Source organism: Dipodomys merriami, unplaced genomic scaffold, assembly GCF_024711535.1.
Source record: "Dipodomys merriami isolate MVZ:Mamm:240054 unplaced genomic scaffold, mDipMer1.0.p SCAF_97, whole genome shotgun sequence".
In the NCBI taxonomy this organism is placed as follows: domain Eukaryota; kingdom Metazoa; phylum Chordata; class Mammalia; order Rodentia; family Heteromyidae; genus Dipodomys; species Dipodomys merriami.
Genome location: NW_027206590.1, coordinates 4352660 through 4368524, shown reverse-complemented (window position 1 = coordinate 4368524; position 15865 = coordinate 4352660). Strand labels below are relative to the sequence as shown.

At 58.2% G+C, this 15865-nt stretch overlaps 1 protein-coding gene across 1 annotated transcript; it reads right to left on the bottom strand.

Annotated features, from left to right (window-relative positions):
• Nucleotides 1–3834: 3834 nt before the first annotated feature.
• Nucleotides 3835–14617, bottom strand: Rasd2 (RASD family member 2). The gene is made up of 3 exons (XM_070014389.1): nucleotides 14121–14617; nucleotides 9948–10227; nucleotides 3835–6046 (listed from the first exon to the last, which is right to left on the bottom strand). Exons 2-3 carry the CDS (start codon nucleotides 10216–10218, stop codon nucleotides 5517–5519), a joined length of 801 nt encoding a protein of 266 aa, XP_069870490.1. The 5' UTR covers nucleotides 10219–10227; nucleotides 14121–14617; the 3' UTR covers nucleotides 3835–5516.
• Between the last annotated feature and the right edge of the window lie 1248 nt (nucleotides 14618–15865).

The following is a 15865-nucleotide window of genomic DNA, read 5'->3' as shown; positions in this document are numbered from 1 at the left end:
ATCCAGCCACTTTGCTCCTTTTTCTTTTCTTTTTACTTTTTACTTTTTTTTTTTTTTTTTTTTTTTGGTCCGTCGTGGGGCTTGAACTCTGGGCTTAGGTGCTGTCCTTCAGCTCTTTAGCTCAAGGCTAGTGCTCTACCACTTAAGCCACAGCACCACTTCCAGTTTTCTGGTGGCTAATTGGAGATAAGAGTCTCATGGACTTTCCTGCCTGGGCTGGCTTTGAACCATGATCCCCAGATCTCAGCCTCCTGAGTAGCTAGGATTATAGGCGTGAGCCACCAGCAACCACTCTCTTTGCTCCTTTTTACAGCAGATTTACACTGGAGAGAATATTTCCCAGTGTGAGATTCTTACTGATCTCATCCTTACTTACGGTGAATATCAAGTGCTTTTGGTAATTTTAAGTATCAGAAAAAGGGGGGGGGCAGTTAGAAAGAACTAAGCCTACAAACATATGAAATCTATGAATAATAGCATTTTAATGGCTCATCTATTTTGAAAATGACAATATGCCCCATGAGTAACTAAGATCTTTTTATTTGAAGTCTAATTACACTTGTGTTAAGCAGAACAATATGATTCTCTACGACTCAGGAAGGACTTCTGGTTAAAATTCTGCAAGTTTTCTTAAGAGACAAGACAGGAGGGTTACCTCCCCTTTCCTCCCCAAATTTCTGGACCTGGGTGTCCCCACCTCCTGCCCCAGATTCTGTGAGAACTTTATTCATCCCGCCTGCCCAGCCCAGCAGCCTGCCTGCCCCACCGGGCAGAGAGGAGACAAAGCTGTGTGTCTGTGGGTGCATAAACGCCTCTTCCTTCCCGTGGTCCTTGTCACTTCTGGATACTTCTTGCCTCTTTGGATAAATCAGATTCAGGCCTTTTTTTTTTTTAACTTCAGGTTTAATTTCTTATGAAAACATTAGAAAGCTGAGTCTGCTCTCCCTTGGGATCTCCTGTCCCCAGCAGGCACCACACTGGGAAGTCAGCACCCTGGGGGAAGGGAGAGACTTTCTCAAAGCCCCTGCCTGCCTGGCTCAGCTTCCTCTGAGCCTGGATGCAAGTCACCATCTCTCGATGCAAGCCAGACCCTTCAGGGATGAAGCCATGGAGACACAGTGACAGGTTGCCTGGAAAGAAGGCATCGCCAGAGCCCATGACAGGGCCACGCAGGGCCCCAGCTGAGTCCTGCCCTGCACAGCCTCCCCTCCTGGCTCTGTGTGTGTGTGTGTGTGTGTGTGTGTGTGTGTGTGTGTGTGTGTGTGTGTGTGTGTGTGTGTGTGTGTGTGTGTGTGTGTGTGTGTGTGTGAACGCACATGGTCCTGGGGCTTGAACTCAGGGTCTGGGCATTGTCTTTGAGCATTTCTGTTCATGGCTAACACTCTACCACTCCAACCACTCTACCACTTCCAGTTTTGGTGGTGAACTGGAGATAAGAGTCTCACAGACTCAAGTCTGGAAGTGTGGCTCAGTGGGTAGAGTGCTAGCCAATGACCAAAAGCATTAGGTACTGAGTTCTGGTCTCAGACCAGAAAGAAAAGACTTTCCTGCACAGGCTAGCTTTCAGCCTTTGTCCTCAGATCTCAGCCTCCTGAGCAGCTAGGATTACAGGCGTGAGGCACGGACGCCTGGCCATTCTTAGCATTTTGAAAGCATCAATTCACGTAATCCTCATAACCTCCAGTGAACAGCAATATTCATTGTGTGTGCACACATGCGTGTGCCCCCCCCCACTGATATTGAGGCTTGAACTCAGGGTCTGGTGATCTGGCTTAGCTTTATTTCATTCAAGGCTGATTCTGGAGGAAGAAGGGGAAATCTTGCCTCTCCTCCGCTGCCTTGGCCGTGGAGTGACCAGTACAGTGGGACTCCACGTCACTCGTGTGGGAGCCGCCCATCTGGGCTCTTTCAAGGAGGCAGGAAAGTGGAGGCCTGGAGACGGTGGCTCTGAAAAGCAGGGGTGCGTCTCCACTCTCTCCCACGACCCCTCCAGCTAAGATGACCTCCTAGAGATGGGGGATCCGGTTCTTCATGATTTAATATACTGCAGCAGCGACTTCTCCACACCCACCCCACCTGCCCACCCCTCCCTCCAGACAGCAGCCCCTCAGCCAGCTCAGTTCTGAAAGCCCTGGAGCCTAAGCATGCTTTCGACACCCACAGATGTCTCTCTCTGTTGTCTTATTTGCTGTGCATCCTCCGGCAAAGGACTCTACTTCTCTGAGCCTTCTCATTTAAAAAGAGATTCCTATTCCTTCCCATTACCTACGTAGGGTGCTTGTTGTGTGGTAAGTTTTGTTACTGTTGTTTTTAAGCAAAGGTCAGCTCCATTTCCCTTCCCCCATTCCCAGCAGTCTTGGCTGCTGAGCCCGTGGCAGGCCTCCCATCGGCCCCCACCAAGCTGTGACGCGGCTGAAGTTTCTCTCTTGAGTAAGTGACAGGTTCAGGGAGGCAGAACGGAGGAGCGAGGCCGGGAGCTCACAGGGCTGGACTGCGAGGCCGATTCCCAGGCTGGGGAGTCAGGCTGTGTTCACTGATGTGGATTCTCTGGCCTTTCCCCGGGCCCGGGGGAGGCCCTCACTGGGGGAGTGGATCCTGCTGCCCCCCGCCCTCCCCCAGCACCCCCCTCCACTGCAGCCCCATGCTGGGGCAGGATTGCAGGGCAAGGGAGGGAAGCTGGGGTGGAATTACACAACTGGAATTCTTAATTCCTTCTCACAGAGGTCAGGGCCATGAGGGGCTGTTCTGTGGGTGTCTGTCCAGCTGTCCCTTGTCCGCCAGCTTCACAGGTGGAGAAGCTGGGGGAGGGCTGGCTTCCAGAGCCTCGCGGAGGGAGGGTGGGCGTGGCTGGCTGGACGTGGGGCGGGGCCCACTCAGGTGTGACTGCCACCTGCTTCCTGCCCCCTCTGTCAACAGGTGCAGCTGGAACAGCGGTGTGCCACGCCTCATCTCACATCTACAAAAGACCTAGGGACATCCGGACAATGCGTGCCCCACAGATGGTCCACGGTGGAGAGTAACAAGAGCTATCCCCCCACCCGGCCAGTCACAGCAGCAACCCCCACCTGGCCTTATTGATTTCTTAGACACAGTCTCACTGTATTTCCCAGGCCTGTCTTGAACCCTTGGGCTTGAGCAATCCTGCTTCAGCCTCTGAAGTAGTGGGGGACTATGGGTGTATGCTACAGTGCTTGGCTTCCCTAACAAGTTGTTTCTTGGGGTTGTTTTTGCTTGTTTGTGTGACAGGGATTTGTTATACAACCCAGACTGGTCTTTAACTTGGTATGTTCCACCACACCCAGACCCCGATTACTGTGTGTGTGTGTGTGTGTGTGTGTGTGTGTGTGTGTGTGTGTGTAGCAGTACTAGGGCTTGAACTCAGGACCTCAAACAAGTGGGTTTTTTTCACTCAAGGTTGGCACTCTACTGCTTAAGGTATACATCCACATCTAGCTTTCGGCTGGTTCATCGGAGACAAGTCTCTCAAATGTGGCTTTGAACCAGGATCCTCAGACCTCAGCCTCCTGAGCGGCTAGGATTACAGGTGTGAGCCACCGTGTCTGGCTCACAAATCAGTCGTAAGAACTGAAAACCTTTCCACCCGAGAACTCAGACCCAGGGAGCCTGGTGGAGCCAGCTGGCCGTGTCTGTGACCTGGCCGTACTTCCAGAAAGACACACAGCTCGGGACACTCTGCGAGGAGGGCCCGGACGGGGGCAGTGCCACCCCCTCTGGGCTTTCCACGGGCTTCCCGTGCGCCCCGTGCCAGTGAGGGGCCTGCAGGGGCATGGAGACGGGGTACTGGCCGGGAAAACCACAGGGAGGACACGGCTTCGTAACAAACCCACTTTAATGGCGAGTGTACAGAGTTCCAGGCAGTGGGGTGTGACCGTGGGGCTGGGCTGCGGGGTCCGGCGGTCAGGGAGGTGGCTGGGGGCTGCTGGGGGCGCACACACGGGTGGGGCAGGCTGGGGCGCAGAGCTGGGCCGGGAAGTGTGTGTGCTGGCGTGTGCGGACATACGGACACGTACATACACAGAGACTCTCAGCAGCCCACTCGGGGGAGAGGGCGGGGGTGGTGCCTTGAATCCCAGCAGGCCTAGGGGGGCTGAGGACGCCCTCTGGAGAGCTGCCCACCACAGCCCACACTGAAGGTCCGGGCTGGTCCCTGCTTCTGCTGCTTCCAGGCTCGCGGTGTGACCCAGGGGGAGTAACTGACCCTCTCTGGGCCTTGGCAAAACCCCAGAGGACTACTATGGTTTCTTGTGATCTTAAAAGTCCATTTATTTTTCATTTTCATTGTTGGTGCTGGTCGTGGGGCTTGAACTCAGGGCCTGCTTAGGTTGTTTGGATCAAGGCTGGCACTCTACCACTTGAGCCACAGCTCCATTGCTGGCATTTTGCTGGTTAACTGGAGAGTCTCGGGGGCTTTCCTGCCTGGGCTGTGCTGTGATCCTCAGATCTCAGCCTCCTGAGTAGCTGGATGACAGGCGTGAGACACCAGTGCTAGCAAACTTCATTACATTGAAGGAGATTAGATGTATTTATTCAGAACTGGGAACAGGGAGGGGGTGGGGGGCTTTGGTTAGCAGGTTCAAAACCCAGCACACCCAGCTGGGTGTGTGGGGCCCGCCAGTGGGAGCTTTCCTCCACCCTCCCTCATCTCCCCGAACTAACTGGGCTTGTCTCCTTCCCCCCTGATCCTCAGCCATCCTGTCTGAGAAATGGGAGCAGGAGAGGCACCCAGCACAGCTGTTGGTAACTGTGCTGCTCAGTATGGGCTCAGCATCCAGCCCCAGCACCCTGCCTGGCACAGACAGTGGCTTGGAACTGGAATGAGGCTGCAGAAAGGTGGTATGGAGGGTCACTAGGCTCTAAGGTACAAACAACCTGGGTCTATGGCTAACACAACCAGGAACAGCTTCAAAAAGACAAGCACACGTCACGTGGGCGGGACAGCAGAAGACTGGCGCAGGACCAGTCACAGTCTCAGAGATGCAGCACACAGGCCACCGGCTCCATATTGGGGCAGCCCAGGGGCCAAGCAGGAGGGGTGAGTGGACGTGACTGAGCAGAAGGGGGGAGCTGCAGGCCGGGAGGGAGCCCCTCCCCATCCGTGTCCACGCCGACCCCACCAGGGGAGCAGGAGGCCGCTCGTGTCTGGATGTCCGGTGGTTTTGTCCGGATCTGTATCAGGAGGCTCCGTGTAACACACGGCTCCTGGCCTTCTGGCATCCATGTTTCTCCCAACTTGAGCCTCTGGGTCAGCGCTGACTTCTCCTCAAATGGCCTCCTATCCTCGAAGATCGGCCTCCCGTGGAGGCCAGGGCCACAGGGAGCCAGGGACAAGAGGCCTCAGGGAAGAGATACGAAGGCAGGAGGGTGGACGGAGCATCTTGGGGCCCCTCTGGGCTGGTCCCCCAGGGCGCCCACGGCTGGGGGAACGTGGGCAGCGGGCAGCTGGGGCCACCTCCCTGAAGGCACCGCCCCAAGGCCCTCCCCAGCGTCCCTGCCGCTCACTGGATGGCACACTTGTCCCTCTCTCGGGCCTGGCCCTCTCGCAGGACCTTGGCCTTGATGTACTTGAGGTCACTGTTGACGCTGGGGCGGCGGGCGAAGGGCGACACCATGCCGTAGGCGTCCATGTCCTTGACGCGGCGGATGCAGAAGGGCCGGGGGTGGAAGGCGTCGCCGTACTGCACGGAGATCTTGCGGTGCAGCGCGGGGCTCATCTCATGCGGCAGCTTGGCCATGCTGAACAGCACGTAGAACATCTCGTCCACGTTCGTGTTCTTCTTGGCCGACACCTCGAAGTAGGCACAATTCTCGTCTCCAGACACCAGCAGCTCGGCCTCGGTGCTGGGGACCTGGCGGCACAGCTCGCTGTGGTCGCTCTTGTTGCCGCAGATGACCATGGGCAGCTCCGCCGCGTCCTTCGTCTTGTTCTTCAGGCAGGACTTGACCTCCAGGATCTGCTTCTGGAGGCGCTTGACCTCGTCAAAGGACTCCCGGCTATCCAGGCTGAACACCAGGATGAAGACGTCACCTACAGAGAGAGCCCAGCGGGTGAGTGACAAGCGGGGCCCGCCCCTGGGCAGTTCCTGGGCCAATAAATGGCCCTGATTGCCCCCAGCTGTCAGAGCAGGAAGTTGAGGCTCCAAGGGGTTCAAACCCTCATTCGTGGCTCATGCACAGAGCAGCCCAGCTGAAATAGGATCAGCCCACCTGGCACTTCCTGTGGACTTTCACAGACTATGAGACTATTAGTCACGCATGGGGGCTCATGCCTATACTCCTAGCTACTCTGGAGGCTGAGATCTGAGGATCATGGCTTGAAGCGAGCCTGGGCAGGAAAGTCCTTGAGACTCTCATCTCCAATTAACCAACAAAAAGCCGAAAGTAGAGGTGTAGAGCTCAAGTGATAGAGCATAGCCTTAAGCTAAAGAGCTAGGAGATTGGCACCCTGGCCCTGCGTTCAAGCCCCAGAACTGGTGCACACCTGTACACAACCACACCCCCACCCTATGAGGATAACAATGACCGGCCAGCTGTGCAAGCTGGGGTCTTGCCCAGCGCACATGCCCAGGGCCTCCTGTATACCTGACACAGTGGAATCCGGCCAATACCGGTGGCCGCAGTGTGGTAGCACAAGTTGGGCGGGGGGCGGTGTGGATCACATCTGGAATTTCTGTTTACCAGCCATGCAGCCTTGAGCAGGGCCCTACCAACTCCCTAGCCCTCCGTGTCCCCATCTGCACCAGCTGAATGCAACATGGCCTAGCAGGGCTCTTTGAGGGCTGTCACAGATAACAAAGGCAGGGTGGCTCCCTGCCTTCCCAGGCACTGGTAATGGCACCTGGCACCTACTGGGTGCCCAGCACCCGTTCCACCCCTGATGGTCTCCTCATACCTCATAACACCTCCACGGGGAGATGTTCCTGCTTTCCTGTGAAAGGTGAGCAAAACCAGACTCAGAAGGGGCAAGCAACCTGCCCAAGGTTACACAGCTTCACTGTGGCTAGGACAGGGCTACAACTCCTCCCAGTGCTGGCTTCATGCTGGCGCACAGGCCATGTTCTGGGGCTTCTGGAGCAGATCATGGGATGAACAAGAGCTACCCCCCTCCAAGGCCTCCCTCAGACCCAGCTCTTACTGCAGAGGCGGGACTGGGGAGGGGTTGGGAGAGGGGAGGGCAGGGTGGGTCAATGGCTTCACCTCTATGATCTCATTTGCTAGCCTCTCCCTCACTTCTGCTTCCATTCTTTTTTGGGGGGATGAGGGATACTGGGGTTTGAACTCAACACCTCACACTTGCCAGGCAGGTGTTTCTACCACTAGACCCACACACTCAGCCCCTTAGCTTTAGTTATTTTTTGGATAAACGATCCATGTTTCTTTTTCCTTGCTTCTCCTAACCAGCTCCTGAGTAGCTGGCATTACAGGTCCACACCACCACAACTGGCCCCATTACTTAACTTTCAACAACCCCATGTGTGTAGTGCTTGGGGGGAGGGGTGGGGACAGGCAAGCAAAGCGGGGCCTGGGACTCGGGTACCAGTCTGCACCCCCAGGGAGAGAGCAACACCCTAATTTCTGGGCCCCAGAGCTGCTTCTGAAAGGCACACACCACACTCAGACCAGTGCTCTCGTCAAGGGCAAGCTCTAGACAGCAGGAGCCGGGGACTGGGCCCTGCCGCCCGTCTCCCGGAGCCTGCCTGCGGCGGCCAAAGCTGTTCTCAAACGCACCAGTAAGGTAGCTTCAGCCTGCCAACCCCAACAAAGCCAGGCTGATCTCGGGGTCTCTGAGGACTCAATATTCAAACACGAGGTTGCAGGTGCCAGGCAGCAGGGCCTGCCCCGGCCTCACGGCCAGCCTGCAGCCGGAGGGCGAGCTTGGCCATGAATGGCTCTCAGAATTTCCTGAGTCCTGGGCTCCAGGTTGGGAAAAGAGGCCCAGGCTTGGGAGTGAGCAGAGCAGGCGGCAGTCCTATGTGCTCAGAATGTTGCTGCGGGCTCTGGCGGCTGCCGGGAGGCAGAGGGGAATGGCGACATGGTTGCAGAAGGCCCACACCACGCCGATGGAGCCCCACTTCTAGGAAGGTAGGAGCTGGGGAAGGGGCCCTGGCCCAGGGCTCTGGCCTAACATAAAATATAGACTAATATCTCTTTATATCAGAGGCCACCCAGGAAGCCAGGACCACTGATAGGACACACAGCTGTCTCCAAGTGACAGATCTAAGATTTGAACCCAGGCCCAGCCAGAGATCCTCTACTTGTACATTCCATCTCCAAATTCTGAGGACAACCAGGAACACCAAGGGAGGTTTGGCAAGGAAGGCCTGGAGGAGGGAGCCCGCCCATCAGCCTCTTTCCTGGCTAGAGTGTAGAGAGAGGGTTGGGCAGGGCACAGGTCTGTTTTGTTTTAAGGTACTGGGATTTGAACACAAGAGTTTCACACATGCTAGGTAGGTGCTTAATTAACCACACCCCCAGTCCACTTTCCCTTTAGTTAATTTTCAAGTAGGCACGCTCTCTCATTTTTTCTTTATAGTCCAGGTCTGCCCTTAGACCAAGTTCTCCTACCTCTAGCCTTCCTCATAACTAGGATGATAGGAATGCTCTGCCATACCCAGCTCGTTGGTTGAGGTGGGGGAAATCTCTCAAGCTTTTATTCCCAAGCTGGCCTCAAACTATTATCCTCTAGATCTCGGCCTCCAGGGGAGCTGAGAATACAGGTAGGTGTGAATGACCACACTTGCATGGCAAGCATTTCTTGTGGGACATTCTAAGTTGGCAGTTGTCTGGATGACGGTTAGCGAGGTACTTGCCCTAGGGAGAAAGGACATGATTGTGTGCCCACATCAAGCACACTACAAATGCCAGCTCCATTTAAGACCAATGATTACGGAGCACTTAGCTTCTGCTCATCAAGCACCTGAAAGATTCCTCAGCTACTTTTACCAGCACCGTTGAGCTTCTGTCTAATGCAATGAGAAACAGGCCTGGGGAGACAGGGTCACTAGCCCCAGGGCCCCAGGAGGCAGTGGACCCAAGACTAGGCCCCGGGCAGGGGGGTACAGGGACCCACTCTTTCACCTACCACATTCAACCACCTGAACAGCCTTGCCGGGCGCCAGTGGCTCACGCCTGTCATCCTAGCTACTCAGGAGGCTGAGATCTGAGGATCATGGTTCAAAGCCAGAGGGGCAGGAAAGTCCATGTGACTCTTATCTCTAATAAACCACCAGAGAACCAAAAGTGGCGCTGTGGCTCAAGTGGTAGAGTACTAGCTTTGAACTGAAGAGCTGAGGGATAGCGCCCAGGCCCAGAGTTCAAGCCCCAGGACAAAAAAAAAAAAAGGAACAGCCAAGACCTTGTCACCAGGAGCCCCTGGGCCCCACCGTGGCCCCCACCTTTCCCTGGGGTGGCCCCCAGCAGGGCAGAGGTCACAGAGCCTGGCCAAGCTTCTAACTGGAGCAAGTTCCATAACCTCCCTGCCTCGGGCTCCCTGCTTGTGGAATAATGGTAGATCACACAGGGAAGTTTCCAAGTGGCAGGGCCAGGATTTGAACTCACCTTCTAAGTGGGTTATGAGGAGTCAGCAAAGCCATATAAGTGCAGGGGAGCACCAGCCACTGCGTCTCAGCTCTGCCAACACCCCCAGCCCCTGCCCTGTGCCCGGCCCCCCAGATCACTCTGGGAGGACAGCAGGCAGGAGGCTACCATCCCCTGGTATAAAGCCAGTGCAGCTTCCACTAACCTGACCAGCACCACAAGGACCAGCAGGAAGGCCTCAAGCCTCCACAAAGCTGCTTCTCAGCTGGCACTCACTGCCCAGCCCACAGGCCCACGCCTTGCCCTGCAGCCACCCCACCGCACCCGCGTGCCCGCACGCGCGCGCACACACGCACACACACACACACACACACACACGCACACACGCTCACCTGTGAGGATAGACAGTCTGCGCATGGCAGGGAAGGGGTGGTTGCCCGAGGTGTCCAGGATGTCCAGCTGGTACATGTCGCCCCGGATGTTGTAGACCTTACGGTGGAAGTCCTCGATGGTGGGCGTGTACTGGTCGTCGAAGCGGCCGTTCAGGAAGCGAGAGACGATGGAGCTCTTGCCCACCCTGGAGGCGCCCAGCACCACCATGCGGTACGAGTTCTTGGCAGGCACGCTGAGCGTGCAGCTCCCGCTGGACAAGGTCTTCATCATGGCTCGGGGCTGCAACAAGAATGGGGGGGGGGTGCGTCAAGAAGCTTTGTCCTGGCCCTGCCCCTACTGCCCCCTGTGCAGGCCCCATCCAGGGCTCAGGCTCTGTCTGTAAAACGGAGACGTAAAGCCCATGTTCTCTAGAGACCCCAGCTTCCAGCCACTCGTCCATTCATTCATGCATTAATCCCCTCCTCTTTCTTTCTCTCTCTCCCATGACAACCATCCTCACAACCCCAAGGACTTCTGCTTCTGGGGGAATCCAGAACTTTCTCTGAGAGCTTCTTTTGGCTTTGTGGAAGAGGCAAAAACAAACCCAAGCTCAAGATGCGAAGTGGGGCTCAGCAAACCACCCCGGCTCCATCAAGCCCAGGCTCAGGCCCACCAAAGGCCATCCCCCCCCAGCCAGCCCTCTGCTCACTCAGCACTGAGACCCCCAGACCCTCCAGGAAGTCACCCAGGCAACCAAGCTAGGCTGAGATCTAAAGGGGGGCGTGCCACCCTCAGGACTGCACAGAACACAGTCCAGCTGACACAGCGACCCCTTGGGGAGGTCGAGACAGGTTGAGCAGGTTGGTCCCTGCACAAGGTGCCCAGCCAAGTACATCCCAGAGGAAGGAAGGGGTTTCTCTAGGTAGCCCCCTCTCTCAGAGAAGGCCCTGCTCCTTAATTGATACCAAGGGCCCTACTGCTAAATCTGGTCCCCACCCTGGGAGGCCCCAGGTGAGCCTCCAGAGCCTCTTCCGGCATTGTCCAACATCATAATTGTCTGTCTAACCTGCGGCTGAGCGTGAGGCGGCTACGGGGTAGATGTCCTGGGCACATCTCCTGTCCTGTGTCCACATCTGCCCACGGCAGCCCAGGACCCTGGTGCAGCGAAATGCTCTCAAAAAATACCAGAGGCTGGGGGCCAGGGGCTCACGCCTGTAATCCTAGCTACTCAGGAGGCTGAGACCTGAGGATCGAGGTTCAAAGCCAGTCTGGGCAGGAAAGTCTGTGAGACTCTTATCTCCAATAAATTACCAGAAAACCAGAAGTGGCACTGTGGCTCAAGTGGTAGAGCGCTCGCCTTGAGCTGAAGAACTGAGGGACAGCACCCAGGCCCAGAGTTTAAGCCCCACAACCGACCAAAAAAACAAAACAAAAAAATACCGCTCAGAAATGCCCTCACCATGGCCTTTGTCAATGGCATAAAAAAACAAAACAAAAAAAAAAAAAAACTCCCATCCCAGCCAATGCTTGGCTAAAACTTGACCTCAGTGAATGAACTGCACCCCACACAGACCCCAGGCCTGGAGCCATAGTGATGCTTCCTCAGGCCAAGTCCAGATGTGTGCCAAGCACAAAGCAACAACACTGGCTGGGAAGAAGAAAAAAAAATCAACTGTTTGTTTTGCAGTGAATCTCTGTCTGAGTGTCGCAGGCGCCTGCGCCTCAGCCCCCAGGAAGCCCAGGGGGCAGGGGGCAGAATGCTGAGGCTCAGGGAGGTTGAGCTGCTTTGCTCCAGGTCCTCAGCCAGCAAAAGCAGCCCAGAGGGCTCTGACCCCAGGTAGTCACCCTGTGGAATCCCACCTCCCCTGTGAAGCACGGGATATTTTCTAACATGTCCACACGGCCTCTGAATTCATGCCAAAAGCCAACTCACATAAAGCCCGTGGGACTGTACCCAGAAGGTGCCCAAGAGACCATCCTTGATGAATGAAAAAGCAAGTCGACTCTGCCTCTCCCGTCACCTCTACCCACCTGGCTGGCCTGGGGCTATCCTAAAAAGCCACCACCTTACACACACACACACACACCAAGAATGGCCCTGCTGTGGAACCAGTGACTGAGTTCACTTAGGAATCAAGACAGAAAGCAGACAAAGGAGAGAGACAAGCCAGAGAGACTAACAATAAGAAGCAAGAGTTACAGAGGGCAGAGGGAGGCTTTCTTATCTGAGAGGATTGGGTCTTCACATGGCCCCAGCCACGTGGGGCTGAGCCAAACACCACACACCTGGCTGCCAGGTGACAGCCAGCATGTCGGTGGCTCCGCCCCCTGCTCCTCTTTCCTTCTCCTTCCCCACAGGAGTGCTGAGTGGAGGGGAAGCCTGGGGGGCAAATGTCTCCCCACATCTTCCTGCTCCTAGGCCTCTGATCCCACAGTGAGAGGAAAGTGGGACCAGTCTGGGGCTGGGGAAAAGGGGGAGCTTTAGAAGCTCAGTGGAATGTTGAAGGAGGGATGTAAATGCAAAGCCAGACGCTGCCACCCGGACCCCAGGACCGTTCCCAGGGCAGCTGGGCGGCAGAATCTTGAGGCTGACTGAGGCCGTGCAGGGGAGAGGGCCTCCCACCGGCAGACACGGCCACAGGTGTGTGCACGCCTTATTCCTGCAACTTCACAGCAGTCTGGGCCCTCCTGACTCCTGGGGACACTGGTGCTCAGAGACGTTGAGCCGCTTGTCCCAGTTCACACAGCGCATGCCTGGCTGGGCTGGGACTAGAACCAGGAGGCTGGGCGCCAGAGCCTGGTCTTACCTCCATGAGAAGCCACCCCAGGCCAAAACTGCAGTCTTTTTCCCAACAGTGTCTGACTCAGTGAAATCTCAGCTGGAGCCAGCGGGGCCTGACCCCTGAGGCATACTCTATCCTCCTCGCCATTGTCCCTACAGGCAGCTGGGGGCAGGCAGCTTGCCCAAGACTCTTTGAGACCCTGCCAGCCCGCTCCTGGCCAGTGCCTCTGTGGCTCATTCACCTTCACCTTCCTCCTTCTCTGTGTGTCCCTACTGGAGGCTGGGAGGATCCAGTGGACAAGGACATGGCCCTTGGTGTGTAACACACAGTTCACTGCCCTGCCGCCCCCCAGTCCCTCTGTGGGGCCCATCCAGCCTCTGTGCACACACAATGCAGTCTCTGGCCTCCACGGAAGAGTCCTGGGGACTTTTAAAACCCATTCTCACCACCCTGGGCAGCAGACACCGGCTCTAACTGACCAATTCTGCCACTGGCCAGCTGTGAGCTAGCCTAGCGGCCCGAGACACAATAGGAAGTCCAGGTGGGAGGCCCAGAGGCTCCCCTGGGCCTTCTCAAGTGTGGGCTTCCTTTCTTCGGGGTACTCTGTGGGCAGCTGTGGGCTGCCTGGCCGCTCCAGGAAGAATGGAGAGCAGGTAGAGGCCTTTGAGAACCCCATCTTGTCACTCTGATGCCAGGTAAAGCCTGAATCAGAGACTCTCAGGAGTTGGTCATCCCAGCCCTGTTTCCCTTCCATAAGGTCCTGGACGATGTCCTCTGTCACCCTCCCAGGGCTGAAGGTAAAGGGAAGAGAGAAGGGGTGCAGGAACACCCCCCCCAGAGCTGCAGGGGGTGGGATGGGGGTGTCCAGCTGGGTACAGAAGCCTTTCCCAGGAACAGAATTATCCAGCAAACTCACTCTCGCATGCAGAAGCCTAGAAAAAAAGCTCAAGGGACTGTGGGTAAAGCATCTTGACTTCCTTCTGGGGGTGGGGGGGGAACCAACAAATCATCCCAACAGCCCTCCATCTAGGTATATTGATATGTCTCAGACATATCAATGTGTTTGGCAAAGGTTCGGTGCCTCTTTCCCCTGAGCCTCAGTTTCCCCTTTTTAAAACAGGCTTCCTCTCTTAAAAGCTCCTAGATAGAACTCAACCCAGGACAGAGTGCAAGAGCAATGAATCTCTTTCCCAGCACAATAAGGGGGTCCTGCGCCCTGCCTGGCAGACTAGTTTAACTCTCTCTACACGGGGCAGGAGGGCTGCAATCCCTGCACACAGTAGGCTCACAATTCAAGTTTTCCTAGTAAGAGCATCTCAGAGCTCTCCTCTCCTCCTCCTGACGAGTCCGGGGCTGCCCCAACTTCACCCAGCTCCCCAGATCTGCCGGGGGGGGGGGGGTCTCTCCTACCTGGGACCGGCGGGCCGGGCCCCTGGCACGGCTCGGAGGGCTGCCGGAAAGCGCCTGCAGGTGCGGGGAGCCGCCGGTAGCCCCGGCTGCCGAGCCGCCCGGCGTCTGCGCCGTCCGCGCCGCGGGCTCCCGGGTCACTGCGCACAGATCCGGATCCTCCTCCTCTGCGCAGCTCGGGGCGCCGGGCTGGGCTCGGCTGGGAGAGGGGGAGCGCGAATTCGGGGCCCCATGGGTGGGCTCCGAGGGCTCAGCAGGGCTCGGGCGCTGGGCGGGCTCCGGCTCACCGTCGCCGGCCCTGCCCTGCCCGGACCCCGGGGCCTCCGGTTGAGCCAGGTGCCCGGAGGCTTGGGGACGTTGGATACGGAGATTCCCCACCTGGGGCTCAGGCGCCAGGGCGGGGGGCGGGGGGGGGGCCGGGGATTGAAGAGCCGTCCGTGGAGCCTCCGGAGTCCTTTGCGGGATGGGGTGGGGGGTGGCTGGGGTGCGAGACCTGGGATGGCGAAGCCGCCTGGCGGCCTACGCGACCTTCTCCTCGGGTCCCCGAGGGGGGCGCCCGGGTGGGGGACAGGGGCGCTGCGCGCCGGGCCCCGGAGCCCGGCCTCCTCCGCTGATCGCAGCTGCCGTAGCCGGCTCTGCGCAGGAGGGACGGCTCCCTTCTCCTCGCCCGGCGATGCCAGCCGCCGAAAGCCGAGCAGGCGTGTGGGAGGGGGCCTCGAACGCCGCCCCGGGGCTCCGCAGCTCCCAGCTCGCTTCGAGCCGGCGCCGCCCCCCACTTCACCCTCCCGGGCCCCCCAGGGAGGAGAACTTTCTGCCGCCCCGTTCCTCTCTCTCTCTCCCCCGCAGACGACGCCCCTCTTTCCCCGCGCTGGGAAGTGGAGGTGGCAGAGATGCTCCCTAAAGTGACTGCAGCCCGCACAGCCCGGGGCGATGGCAGCGCCCGGCCGATCCGTCCGGCGCCCACCTGCCCGGGTCACCCGCCAGCAGCCGGTCCCGCCCGGGAGCCGCGCCCGCCCCGCCCCCGGGCCGCCCCCGCAGCGCACAGCCAATCACCGGTGAGACCCTTGCGCCGGCCACGCCCCCCGGGCCACGCCCCTCCCGCCCCTGCCGGGCCGCAAGCTGCTGCTCCGCGTGCCGCGGCGCGTGGGGCCGGGGCGAAGGGGGAACGGCCCGAGGCCTGGGGCGCGCGTGCACCGTGACCGGAAGGCGGCCCGCCCGCGCCTACGCCAGCGCTCACCCGCACGCCCACCGGAGCGGGAGAGGGCCCGCCAGGGGTCCCCCGCCGCCAGTGCCCCGCCCACTTGGCTCCCAGATGCCCAGCCAGTCCCCGAACCGGAGCTTCCTTCCCCGGATGCGGTGCCCGCGGGACCCCGTGGACCCGCACATGGGCAGCACACGTGCAGCCAAGAGGGGCGCGGGAGTCACCTAGGCCTCGCAGCCCGTGGATCTGCCGTGGCCTCCAGGGGTGTCCCTGGGCCCGGCCTCTCCCCTGCAGCCGATGCAGCCCAAGGCTGCAACCTGAGCTGCAGCCACATCCCTATCTTCTCAGGCCAGTGTCCAGGCCGGGCCAGGCATCCGTTCCTACTGTGCCCCGTCCACATGCCACTTACGCACTTGGAGTTTTATTTAATTCCAAGACGCACGGTGGGGCGCGGGCGGCTCAAGCTGGTCATCCTAGCTACTCAGGAGGCTGAGATCCAAGGATGGTGATTTATCTCCAGATCAGCAAAAAGCTGGAAGTGTGGCTC

Excerpts from the sequence above, each read along its gene's own strand:
- Rasd2 (XM_070014389.1), bottom strand. The coding sequence starts at position 10,218 with ATGATGAAGACCTTGTCCAGCGGGAGCTGCACGCTCAGCGTGCCTGCC. Across the intron at positions 6,047-9,947 it reads CAGACTGTCTATCCTCACAG|GTGACGTCTTCATCCTGGTG; the intron begins GTGAGCGTGTGT and ends CTCTCTCTGTAG.